Below are 12,903 nucleotides of genomic sequence, written 5' to 3'. Positions count from 1 at the left end.
AACTGGCTTAATAAAGTTGAAAGAACTTTGAATGAAAAATAGTGGAAGCTCTCTCACCCTTTAAGGTGCAAAATGGTTCATTCCACCCCTTCACTAGGATACACAGAGACAGCAAATGCTTAGGGCCCAGAATTTGGTGCTACGCCCCTGCCCTTTGGTATCACAAACCTAATTATTTTTCATGTAGGCCTACTTGGTATAATCAAATATAGAGAATTCATATATTACAAATTGACTGATATTATTATTATTATTATTACAGTAAGCAAACTCCATCCACTAATGATGTGGTGGTTGAATCACGTAAGTGCCCAACTGCGCATGCGTGTAAGATGGTGGCATTGGCAGTACCAGCTGGGGAAGTAAAGTTTCAGTAAGAAAAAATGGGTCGTTAACTTTGTATTCTTTTATACGTCTCACACTCCACGCAGAGAGTATATCGTCCAGAGACAGAAGGATAATCATGACAGCTAACGAGGATCAAGAGGTATGAATGAATGATGATGCAGTAGTAGGCTAGCTGCTGTTAGCGGCTAACTGCTAACTACCTGACACTAGCGTGGCGAGCTTAGGCAGCATTGTGCTTATTACACAACAAAACAAGTCAACATGTCAGCTTTATTTTAATGCACGAGAGCTCAGGTCAGACTGTCAGGTGTCTTTGTAGCTGTTGTTGAGCCCAGATAAGCGTCGTTTATGACGGAGTAAATGTCACGCCAAACTCCATTCAAAAGTGTACCAAGTTAAGTGTGTTAAACTATATGGAGGAATATGTGCAACATAAACCAAAAGTCAAGACCTGGTCTGAATATAAAACGTCCTTAAATTCATTCGGTGTGTATGGTATCTGTCAAACAATACATGATATCAAGTAAATATTAGAAATACTGAAGTCATCTGCCACCATGCAGTAATAAATGATACGTGAGCAAGAGGGTATAGCAAGTTAAAGGTTGAATTTATGGTCGTCAGTTAATATCTTGAGGATTACATGTATGCCGATTAAAACAATAGGTCATCATTATCTCGTGTAAGGTCTTGAGTTGTGGTTCTGTGCTGCATACCGGTGTCAGGAGTAATTTAACATATTTCAGAATGGTGTTTGGTGCGTGGAAGCTATCAGGATAAGCTGCTGCTGATGTAGTCAGCTGACTAACCACCTATTATTCACTCTCCTCTCCAACCACAGATGGAGTTGGAGGCTCTTCGCTCCATCTATGAGGGAGACGAGTGTTTCAAGGAAATCAGCTCAGTTTCCTTTCAGTTTAGGGTGAGTACTGTCCTGTGTACTGTTCCCTGTATTGTCCATGCCTGCTTGAAAAAAGACCATAACCTGTTCTTCCCCAGCACCCTGTTTCAACAGCATATACATCAAATTAAGAAGAAAAAACTCAGAAAAAATGTTTTTCTCTTTTACTTCATGACCTTTACCACACTATTAGGATGAATTATGTAGTAGAGCTTTGTCTTACTCTCTATTCTAATGTTATAAAACAGATAGGAGAGCTTGAGGACACCAAAGCGTTCATCCTGGACATCACATGGCCTGAGACGTACCCTGAGACGGCCCCACAAATCTCCCTTGATGCCTTTTTCAACAACAGAATGTAAGTTGCAAGCACAGCGCCGTAATTATGCATTACTCTACATTTGAAATACTGATGGTAGATTAGAAGATGACATCAAAATCTGGAAACATTAGCATCTTTTGCCATTACAGGGTTCTAAACTGAATGACCGTACTGTACAACAGTTAACAGATATGGTTTAAAGGAGTCTGTGTACCTTTATCTATTGGCACCCCAATGCATTTGGATGTAGCCAAAAATGTGGTCTGAAAATTGTTGCAGTCTATTAGGTTTGTAAGCAAGATTTAAAGGGGACCTATTACGCCGATTTTCGAGAACATGTTTACATGCTTTAATGCCCAAAAAACACTTTATTTTTCTCATACTGTCTGTGCTGGAACACCCGGATTCATGCTCTGTCTGAGATGCTCTGTTAAGGGTCTTTCTCTTTAAGCCTGCCTCCCAAAAAAGCCCAGTCTGCTCTTAGCGGTCCAAAATCATGGGGAAATTAACAACAGCAGCAACCAATTTTACATGTTTTCCTGAAGTTGTATGTTAGCAGTGTACTTGTAGTGGAAGAATGACTGTAATAGGGAACAGCGACACTGTCTACCATGAATAATCACCAAAAAAGCTTTTAAACACAGAAATATGATCCGAAATCAGGGCGAAATAAACATCAGCAACCAAGACTATGTGTCCCCAATGTTAGCATGTAGCTACATGTAGCAGTGTACTTGGAGCCGGGGAATGACTTTAACAGAGAATAGCGGCGCTTTCACCTGTGAAAAATCATCAGTAAAAGCTGCTAAACCCAATTGGAAATGTTCAAACAGGAATATTACCCAAAGTCGGGAGAAATTAACAACATCAGCAACCAAGTTTACGTGTTCTTTGACGTTAGCTTGTAGCTACATGTATGTTAGCAGTGTATTTGAAGCCAGGGAATGACTGTAATGGAGAATATTGGCACTCTCTACCATGAAAATCCACCAATAACAGCTTCTAAACATAATCTGACATGTTTCAGCAGAAATATGATTTGTGTTTAAAAAAGCCTAAATGAAGAGCCAGCTTTTGTTTACTTCGAGTGCACGGTCACAGTGTGATACTGTTATTGTTGGGCACATCATTTTAGTGATGTTCATGTTGTTTCTTTTGTTACGCTGATTTAACAACAGCTCTGCAGAGACAAAGCAGCTGATCCTGTCAAAGCTGGAGGAGCAGGTGGAGGCTAACCTGGGCACTGCTATGATGTATACTCTGTTTGAGTGGGCCAAGGAGAACCAGGAGGCCCTCATGGAGAACCACAAGCCTGTAGTCACTGCTGTGGTCAGTATATTTCATCACTCTGACTAAAAACATCAGGACAGTTTCAAAGTCCTGTGTCTCAATCCCTGGATTGGTGCTCTTCTTCCTCAGTGTTTGAATGATTGTTGAACAAACAGCCCGACATCACATTTTGACAAAATAATTATTTCTTGTTGCAGACGTTGACATCCAGCAGTGAGGTGACGACTGCCGCCTCAACAGCCAAGAAGGAGAAGAAGAAGGAGCAGCTGACTAAAGCTCAGAAGAGAAGGATGGTCAACAGAACAGGTACATCAGTCAGACTATCCACAGTGAAACAGTCTTCCATTTTAAAGGGCTATTTTTTTTTGTATATGGAAACCTTCTTATCAAAATCTGATCCTTTCTTTACTGTGCTCTACCATATTTTGTTACCTCAGTCTGCTCATGTCTCAGTGCACTGCTCTCCTTTCCCCCAGCTGGACTCTAGGGCTGCACAATATGAGGAAAATATGCAATAACTATATGATGGATAACTTACTCAAAGACATTTCCACATCTGTGAGATTTGGTTTTTATAAAGGTTCTGACCGCTTGACACTGATTAACCCTTAACTAACCAGTTCATTTTTAAGACAAAAACGCAAATTGACGTGAAATACAAGAGGTGCCAGGGCTCAACACTATAGCAGTTAACTCTGGGGTCAGCAGGGTCGTATATGACATAATGTTACTAACGTTAAATATCTCTGAAACGGTACACCGAAAGACGTACTTTTCTTTTTTTTTTTAGCTCAGAAGCTAATTGTTGGGCTTTTTCCAAGGAGGGCTCTGATGGGATCATATCCCTCCCTGTGATGGTATTGTTGTTAGCGGTCGTTGTTGCCTTTGTGAAACCAGTCAGAAGTTGTTTCTGAAGCAAGTGGCTGAGATGTGGTGCTGCCGTCGATCTAACACCAGTGGCAGTGGGTCTCTCTCAAGCTGTTAGCAGAGTGTGTGTGTGTGTGTGTCTGTGTGTCTGTGTGTAAATTAACCTAGACTGACATGTGAAACTGGTCAAACATTTTTTCAGCCAAGTAACGGTTAACCATCCCTTGTTCAAAGTTTTTGTCAGTATTTTCTTATTGGCAGGTCAACATGTTTCGGCCTGTTGCCTTCTTGTTTAAAATAAAGTTTTTTGAATACGTCAAGTGTTGCTGGAGATTTGACACTATAAAACTACTTCCTCTCTCTGTGCACCATGCAAGTAGGTGATGATGTTGCCCAAAACCCTAACTATGCATTGGATGTTTAAACTGAATCTGCATATTTGGAAACCAGGAGCAGTCTAAAAACATGTTATACTTTGTAAGAAGGCCAGTAGTAATGTTAGGTACACATAATGTTCAGTTTAATACAGTTAATTACAACTTGAGTTGTATTTTTGTAGCTCTGGTAATCTCTAACCTTGTACTCATCAGTGTATTCGCTGAGATCTGGGAACACAGTGGCATCACTAAAAAATAGTTTGATGGGTCTGGACAGACAAGCACTCAGACGATCAGATGTCAGGTTTGGAGCAAACCAACAAACAGCAAACTTGTTGGGAAGAGAACACAAAGGCAAACGCTAAAATTACAACCTAAACTGTCAGTTGGAAACATCCATTACAGTTCACAGACCCACTTCCTGCTTCAACTCTGACCTACTTCATGAAGTTGTGTACCCACAGTTGACAGGAGGTGGTGTATCAGTCCTGCGGAAAATGAGTATTGAATACGTTGAAATATTCAGAATCGATAAGTTTTGATTTTTTTGACAACACCAGCCTAAACCCAAGAAAAGTTTAAATTTGCTGCGTCATTCCATCACATACACGTGCGGCATTTCATAAATATTTTCCGAAAATTCATTTCGACTTCAGCTGTTGAAAATGTTGGCGCGCCACTATAATTTAAAGTCAGTAGTGAATGTGTTTTATTCAGCAGATAACAGTGCGCATCATAATAATTTCTGCTTTCAGATAACAAAGGAGAATTGCCAAGAGGTTGGAACTGGGTTGACGTTATCAAAGTAGGTGTATTTTAACTTCTCTCCACAAGATGGTGCCCTTATTCAGCTTTATGCCTCCAGTGACATACATCATGAACCTGACTGTATTCATTTGTCTTTCTCTCCCTCGTCATCAACACTTGATGATCCTCCAGCATGTAAGTAAAAACCATCTAAATTAAAACCCCTTTGAAATCCTTCACAAAATGCCATGTCTCATTGTTTCCTTGTGTTTTCTTGTTGTAGCTGAGTAAAACAGGAGGAAAAGATGATGATTAGGAAACAGTGACCTGGTTCTGCTTTGTACAAGGACGTGTCAGTGAAGACTGAACTCACTGCGGCCTGTTGATGCTGCTGCTCCTGTCTAGATGCCTTCAAATCCTTCAACTTCAACATTTAGCACTCAACATGGCTGCTTCCACCCTGAGAACCAAAGCAGGCTGGGTAAAGGTGGACTTCAGGAAATACACACGCACACACTCACACACAAACTGAGACTTTGAGTTGGGAATGATTTGTTGCTCTTGTTGTGTTTTATGTGTTTGTGGAATACAGCCAGGTGACGAGGAACATATCATCAGGTTTTCTTGGTCATGCACAGTTAGCACACAGATATTCTGCTCAGTCATCCGTCAGGGTGGAGTGTGCTGGAGATAACTTGCTGTCACTGCCATGTAGTCAGTCTGAGATCAGGCCCAGGAGCCAGGTACTGGAGCTGAAAGTGTTGGATTGTGGTTCTAAATGGGTGTGTCAAAGTGCAGAGAAACTTTTAATAACACACAAACTGTTAATCCGTTCACCTTTTCTTATTTTGACAAATGTTTTTTGCCCTATGAATTGAAAAACTTAAATTTTTTATATATAAATAAAACTGAATTTGGTCAACTGCTTGTCTCATAATTTCAGTTCTCATTACTTTGGAGTGTGTGAGATTTAAGAGAACAAGAGTGACTGATGCATGTGAATAACTAGTTTCTCCTGCAGCGGTTTTGTGTATGAATGTCCCATCATTTTTAGAGCTGCAAACTTTCCCGTAAAGGCATGAGCCCACTGGCAAAGATTAATAACTGCCTTCAAAGTGAAGCACTTAATTGTGTAACCAGTTATTGTATTACATTATAGCGGTGGAGGCTCTTGGGTTACATTACGGTTGAAATATTTTGCACCTATCCGAAAGTGTGAAGTCACAAAATTGCACTGGAGTTACAAAGGAAGTTGAGTGATTCTGCCTTCAAAATAAAAGTCTCAGTCTCGAGTTCAGTGATCTGAAAAGGAGTGGAAATTCTTCAGTTACTCTGTTAAAACTTAGGAGATTCAAGGCATAGTTGAATTTTTTTCAATGTAGGGTTGTATGATATACTTACCCATAGACAGTATATCACAAGCAGTAGATATCTGTTGGCATGTCTGTAGTTTGGAGAAGCAGGCTGGAGTCTGACATGGAAGTTAGGCAGTCTCTTACTGTGAATGGGTCAGCAACAAAATGTATTTTAGCCACCTAAAAATATCAATATCAGTTTAAGTGTATGCTATATTTTAAATAATTTCACTGCTTTACCTTTCTGTCAGTGATTTTCAGCAGGATGAGGAAGCCCTTACATCGGTCTTCAAAGCCAGACTCCATTGAGTCAGTGTTTAAACTTTGCTGAACGCAGGAGCTGCTGGTCTACTGCTGCCTCAGTTCTTTTTTGTGTTACTGTGTGACTTTGGCATTTTAAAAGTTAAGATCGGATACACCAAAGTCACACAATAACATAATCTAACTAACTGTTTGAAGCAGCAGTAGACCAGCAGCTGCTGTGTTCAGCGAGCAAAAATCAGTTTTCTCAATGGAATCTGGTGACTTTAACAAGAGCATAGATGGGGCAACTGACACCATTAACAGCTTCTGTGTTGGACCGGGCTGTCTGATGGAAAGGTTAAGCAATGAAAATACTCTCAATATAGCCTACACTTAATAGAAACCTTTTTATAGGTGACTACATTTTGTTGCTGCCCCCTTCTACAGCAGTACGTTGCATAGCTTCCATGTCGGACTCAAGTCTGCTTCTCCAGACTGGGGGCGTGCTGGCTGACATCTATGTACCACACTATGGATAATTTCCTCATCCAACCCCACTTCAGAAATTCTGATTCTGATTATCCCTTCCTAATATCTTAACAGGTAACACTCACTGCTTGCAAGTTCTTGCACACCAGAAAATCACAACAAACCTCTTGTGAAAAATCAAAAATTCTCCACAAGGTCCATCACTTATACTTTATCTCATCAGGTAGAATATATATGGACAAACGGCACTGGTGTCATACACTGTATATTAAACCAGCCTGCTGCTGTTGGTTTTTTGTAAAATTTTCCTGATGAAGGTCTGAAGAATAAATATCGAAGTGAGTGCAAGTGACTGTCAGAGTATGAGATATGTAATATTACTCACCACACTAAATATGTTTGAATCTGACTATTTTCGTCACCGAATAGAAACAGGTGGACACTAAATTTACAGGAAGTTTAACTAATAAGGTAAGTGAATAAATAAAATGTGTTTTCAGTCATTTATAGGCTGGTCATAAATGGGTTAGTGGGGGTGGGACTTCACCGAGGGAACATCCCTACTACAGACCAGAAAAACCTCCTGGTAATTTCTAAAACACACCACATGTAGGAGAACATCTGATACTGAATAACATTTATTATATATCCCCACTAATTGTGTGAGACAGCATGTCAGTGCTGACCAGTTAAAATTAATTCTGCCACATTCTGAATGGACAAGCTAAAGGCTGTATGTAAACTACAACACAGATACATACATAACTGGTATATTTTAGAGGGAAACAATTTGCTTGTTATGCTGCCTCACCGAAATAACTCCCTTATTTTGGAATTTGATGTCGCGCTATAAATGTTTTATTTTGAAATATGCAAGCGGAAGTTTGGCCTTTCATATATAGTGCTTGACAGATGCAGTCGTTGATATCGGTCGGAGGTGAAAGAATGTGGACCTACTACAGAGATGGGCTTTTTCCCAAAAAGAAGAAGAAAGTAAGTCTTGTCTTTACATATTATTTTTTTAAGACGTGATGAAGATTTAGTTGTCAATAAAATCATATTGGCTATTTGTTTGTTGAAAAAAACATTTTGTTCATATTGTTTATCAAGGCTTCTGCCATTAATCAACTGCACTAGCATAGCAGCTAAAAGCTATTTGAAAAAACTACCAAAAAGCCTTTTATTTTGTTAATCATTATTACATCATGACTGTTCTATTAAAGTTCTTATGTCCTTATTGTTAAATGTCACCACAATGTGAGGTAGTTACAATTTTGTAAGGATGTTTATACACATCATTTTTGATGTGTATCTTTAGGTAGTTATTTCAGTATTTCATGAAAGCTAAATGAGTCTCTGTAGAAAAGTGATATTGTCCACTTCCTGTCTTGCAGGAGGAGAAAGAGGCTGTAACACTTCCACCTATAAACAGTAACTCAACTTCACTGTATCAGGTGATCTGTATACATAGGTATTATTATGTAAGAGCTGTATGTATGAATGTCCATCCACCACTTTGGTCCAGCCTGAAATCATTTTTACAATAGTGGGTTGTCTGTGCCTTCTCTATGTCAAACTCAAAATCATAGTTTGTTTTTCCATAGTTGAATTGAAGTGTGCCGGAAAAGTGTCTGAATTCAATCACTTGTTCAGTGTGCAACTTATCCAGAAATTAATAGGATTTCTTATGTCATCTAAATGTGTCACAGCTTCTTGGATGCATATTGCTAGTCCTCTGTAGCAAGCTCTTTTTGATCATAAAGGCTGACAAGTAGTGATTTAGTCTTAACTAGTGAAACTGTGTCAAAACGACATTTTGACAAGTTGAATTGTGAATTGAAAATAACTGGTAAAAATAATTTTGACATGTTACAAATATATTTTCACATATAGAAATTACATTTCATCTAGTCAAAAGTGATTAGGGTTGCAACGGTATGACATTTTTCACTGCACAATAACCATCTCAGAAAATATTGCGGTATCACAGTATTACAGAATTACTATCAGCCAGAATGAGCCTTAAAGGAATGAAAACAGAAAAATTATTATTTGTCGAACATATGTTTTATCATTACAAAAAGTAAGTATGTGTGTGGAAGTATGAAAAATGATTGTGGCTGCTAGAAATGTAATCATAAGTGTTATACGTAGGCAACTGAACTTGCTTGCGTTTCTTGAAGACGTTTCGCCTCTCATCCAATAAGTTTCTTCAGTTCTAAATGAGCCTGCAGCCTGCAGTTACATAGCAGTTATGATTACCATGACCTGGATGACTGAGAATCTTCACAAACATACTTGAATTGTAATTTCCCATTTCAGATATCAATTTTAGGCAGTAATTATAATGTATGTCTGGGGGGACACATCCACCCCAATATTCACCACCATTTTGGGACCGCCACAGTTTTTACAGGGACATCCGGAAGAATTCAAAATGATCTCATAACTGCTGTTGCTGAGGTGCTAAATGGTGCTGTCAAGAAAGAGATTAACTTTACCAAGTTCATGGCAGTGTAAGATGACGAGTCCACCAATTTCAGCAATAATGCTTAGCTGTCGTTTTTTCGGTATGCCGGTATGACTCTTGCGTTTGCAGTTTCAATCACCCTGAGGTAGGCTAGTAACTTCACGGGTGAGAACAGGTCATAGTCTTTTGTGGTTCTGGAGGAGTTGAAGGCTACATATCTACAACAGAAAGTATACATTATAAACTGGGGTCATGGCAATATGGGACGTTTACAAGAAAGGGAAGGTCTAACAAAGGATGCTATTACATTGCATTATGGTAAATATAGGATCCAGGGTTTGGCTCGACCACTAGCGGGAGTTAAAGTGAGGATATCTTGGCCGCCTCTGCTTTGACTTTACCCATTTAAAATAAGATTTTAAAATGGTCTCTCACAAACCAACAAACTTTATGTACAGTATCATAAGTTCAGAGTAAAGTCAAGTACCACTTAAATATGACTAATTCCTGTTTGGAAATGTTTGCAGGCCTTAACATACCTACCCATATGTCTTCTCTTGTTCTTAATTTGTAGAGGACAAACAGGAAGGGCTGTGATCCCAAACTGAAGGATGAGTCCAATACTATAAATCACCTCAGAGTAAGTGCTTCAGGCCAACAGCCAACACTGAAGCACTAAATGTTTGCCGATACATTTTTTGCTCTCTGACCATTCATTTTTCACCAAAGCAATCTCGAGGTTTTCACTGCTGCGTTATCCTGTCTGTTTCCAGTTTCAAGTACAGCTGCAGCAGACAGGCAAAACCCAAAATGATCCATACTTAGAGGACAGGCTAAGTGATATACTACACCAAGGCCATTTGTTCAAGGTGCGTCCTTTATAGACTTGTACATGTAAGTAGCCACTCCATCCTTTAAATTAAATAAAGAGACTTTTAAACAGAGTAGTACCCAACCAAATGACCTTTCCAAAATTCATCAACGTCCAAATGTGTTTTAACAGGTTCAAGCTGCCAAGTCTTTACTAAACCTACATGAATATGGGAGAACAACTGAGGACTCAACAAAGTTATTAAGGAGCATGGATGCTCTAGTCAGAGAGGATGAAGATGAAGGTCATGTTACGGAGGCAGACAGTGGGGCTTATCTGTCTGTTAGGTCAAACAAAGATGATGTGGATAAAAGATGTAACAGCAAACTCCCAGTGACAAACTTGTCGCGCAGTACAACAACCAATGAGATCCAGAGAAAAGAGGAGCCTTTGTTCCATGTTGAAGAGAAGAGATTCATGATTTACATATGCGGTGGATACAAAGGTAAGAATGAACAAATCTGACATGCACACACTGTGGAAGAGAACCTTTTCTGGCTGGCTGCCAGGTGTTTAAAAATCATCAAGTTATATTTGGGATCACTCTGAATGACTGTTTTAAGTCAGTCTGTCTGGTATATTTGAGCCTGTATGAATGTGAATACAGACCATTGCTGTAAGAAAGTAGTCTGGAAATCCAGACCCAAATCTAGAAAGATTTAGGGTCTGGCTATGAGTAATGCAAATGGCCCAACTCGAGGGACGGCACCAAACATGCATTTGTAAATATCACTGCACGCAATTGGATAACACTATGACCAATCAGAACAATACACGGGGTGACGTATACGCTTAGCTACCAGCGGAGCTAACTAGTAGATTAGACTCTTGCCGTATCCGGTCGGCAAAACAGCAAAAACATCCTTCTTGCAAAGGAAAGACTCAAGTGCCGTCTTCTGTTCCTCTTTTAGAGAAAAAGCCAAGTCTAACTCGTTCATTGTAGCAGCCATAGCTGTTTCAAACAACTGGTGTTCATCCGTAGCCATCTTGCAATGTTTACTGACTGATTCCGGACTTCGTCGCCGCAGCGCTGTTGTCATCTGTTTAGCTTGCCTCTGGCCCGCCTATATCAGAAACACCGATGTGATTGGTGCAGCTCGGTTTCATGGGCATAGATAATGAGCATCATTACTGATTACCAGAGCGACTCACTGAGCAAATTCAAATTGTGCTCTCGTGAGATTTCTGGATTTCCAGGGTAGTAAGAAAGCTTAATGCTCAATCAATTCTCCCTGAATGATTGATTTTAATGGAAAAGTTTTGGGAAATACACTTATTGATGGAGAGATAGATGAGAAGATAGATACCACTTTCACGTCTCTACGATTCATATGAAACTGGAGCCAGTAGGCTTTTAGCTTAGCGTAGCATAAGCTTAACGTAGCAAAGGGAGTAACAGCCAAGCCCACAGGAACAACAGCAGTTTTTTGAAAATAATTTTAATGAAGCCAATTTGACAGAGTGTCCAAACTGTGGGATTCCAACTTCCAGGTATATCATGTGAAACCGTAGAGTGCTGCAGGAATGAGTCCCAAAACCTGTAAATGAGTTAACATTTTGCCACTCCTGGTTCCCTTGTCTTGAAGTCACTAAGTACGTTTACATGCGCAGTTAAGTGGAGTTATGGTTATAGCTCGAATAGGCCATTTAATTGGACTACTGTCCTTGTCCCAGTATACAAATACGCGAGGGGAATCAGTTTATTGGCTGAAGTATGTCCTCTACCATAGGTGGCAATATGCTCCCTTTCACCTTGTTAGTCTGGGTGTGTTCGTCCAACTTTTAGAAATTGGATTTGGTATGATTTCAGTTGCACTAACACGTTTACCTTAATTTAAAAGTCCGGTTTTAGTCAGACTGACACAATGAATTGATTTTCTCTGATGTCATGTAAACGCACTGAATGGATTTTTCTTAAGATGCCTGAAATAAGGTCTGTGGTTAACACAAGCTGAAAAGACTTTCACGTTTTGTTCTATGACATAAAATACATCAGTTAATATCCCATTGTGAATTTTGAAGCCTTAAATGTCTTAAAAAAGACAGTTGCTAACAAGTGGCTAAATGAGACTACAGAGCGTCATCATGCCAAATAACGCCAAACACAGCTTACACTAATTTCCAGGTCACCTACAGAAAAACGTCATTGCTGCAGCACTCTGTTGGGCCCAGAGAGACTTTTTTCCCACGGACTTGCATTGCGAAAAACATGTCAGTAAATCTGTGGATGCATTTTTTGAGGGTCACAAGGTCCCTCTGGGACTTGATCCACATGGTCCAATAACATTTTGAAAGTCTAGAAGAGCCTCATGACTAAAGCATTTTAGATCCTGGTTCCTTTAGGCATGGAAGTTGAACATTTTTTGCTTCATGTGTCACAGAGCAGCTTTTATAGGAATGAACGGATCCCTGCCTCCAAAGCTCTATCCAGTTCTCTTTCTACATCCATGGCAACAACTAGCCTGACAGCGTTTAACAGTAACAGTATCTGCCCACCAGCACCTCTAAAGGCTCATATGTACTCCCTTTACATGTGAAAATACATTCATTCATTTTAAATGCCATGAATGTCACTGCCCTCATAGACACAGCCAATAGTTGGCACTATGAGGACAGAGTCAAA

At 39.7% G+C, this 12,903-nt stretch overlaps 2 protein-coding genes across 2 annotated transcripts in view; both read left to right on the top strand.

Annotated features, from left to right (window-relative positions):
* Positions 1–307: 307 nt before the first annotated feature.
* rwdd (RWD domain containing 4) lies at positions 308–5,774 on the top strand. Its single transcript, XM_050067898.1, has 6 exons — positions 308–487; positions 1,190–1,270; positions 1,498–1,607; positions 2,750–2,900; positions 3,059–3,167; positions 4,861–5,774. Exons 1-6 carry the CDS (start codon positions 464–466, stop codon positions 4,923–4,925), a joined length of 540 nt encoding a protein of 179 aa, XP_049923855.1. The 5' UTR covers positions 308–463; the 3' UTR covers positions 4,926–5,774.
* Positions 5,775–9,946: 4,172 nt separating this feature from the next.
* Positions 9,947–12,903, top strand: part of LOC126404723 (uncharacterized) — a 41,152-nt gene continuing 38,195 nt past the window's right edge. The window contains exons 1-3 of the mRNA XM_050068104.1: positions 9,947–10,049; positions 10,183–10,278; positions 10,413–10,725. Coding sequence (XP_049924061.1) covers positions 10,491–10,725 — 235 coding nt within the window. The 5' untranslated portion in view covers positions 9,947–10,049; positions 10,183–10,278; positions 10,413–10,490. The remainder of the gene's footprint in view (positions 10,050–10,182; positions 10,279–10,412; positions 10,726–12,903) is intronic.

Source organism: Epinephelus moara, chromosome 17 (assembly GCF_006386435.1).
Source record: "Epinephelus moara isolate mb chromosome 17, YSFRI_EMoa_1.0, whole genome shotgun sequence".
In the NCBI taxonomy this organism is placed as follows: domain Eukaryota; kingdom Metazoa; phylum Chordata; class Actinopteri; order Perciformes; family Serranidae; genus Epinephelus; species Epinephelus moara.
Note: the sequence above shows the minus strand (reverse complement) of the source record. Positions and strands in the feature narration are given on the sequence as shown.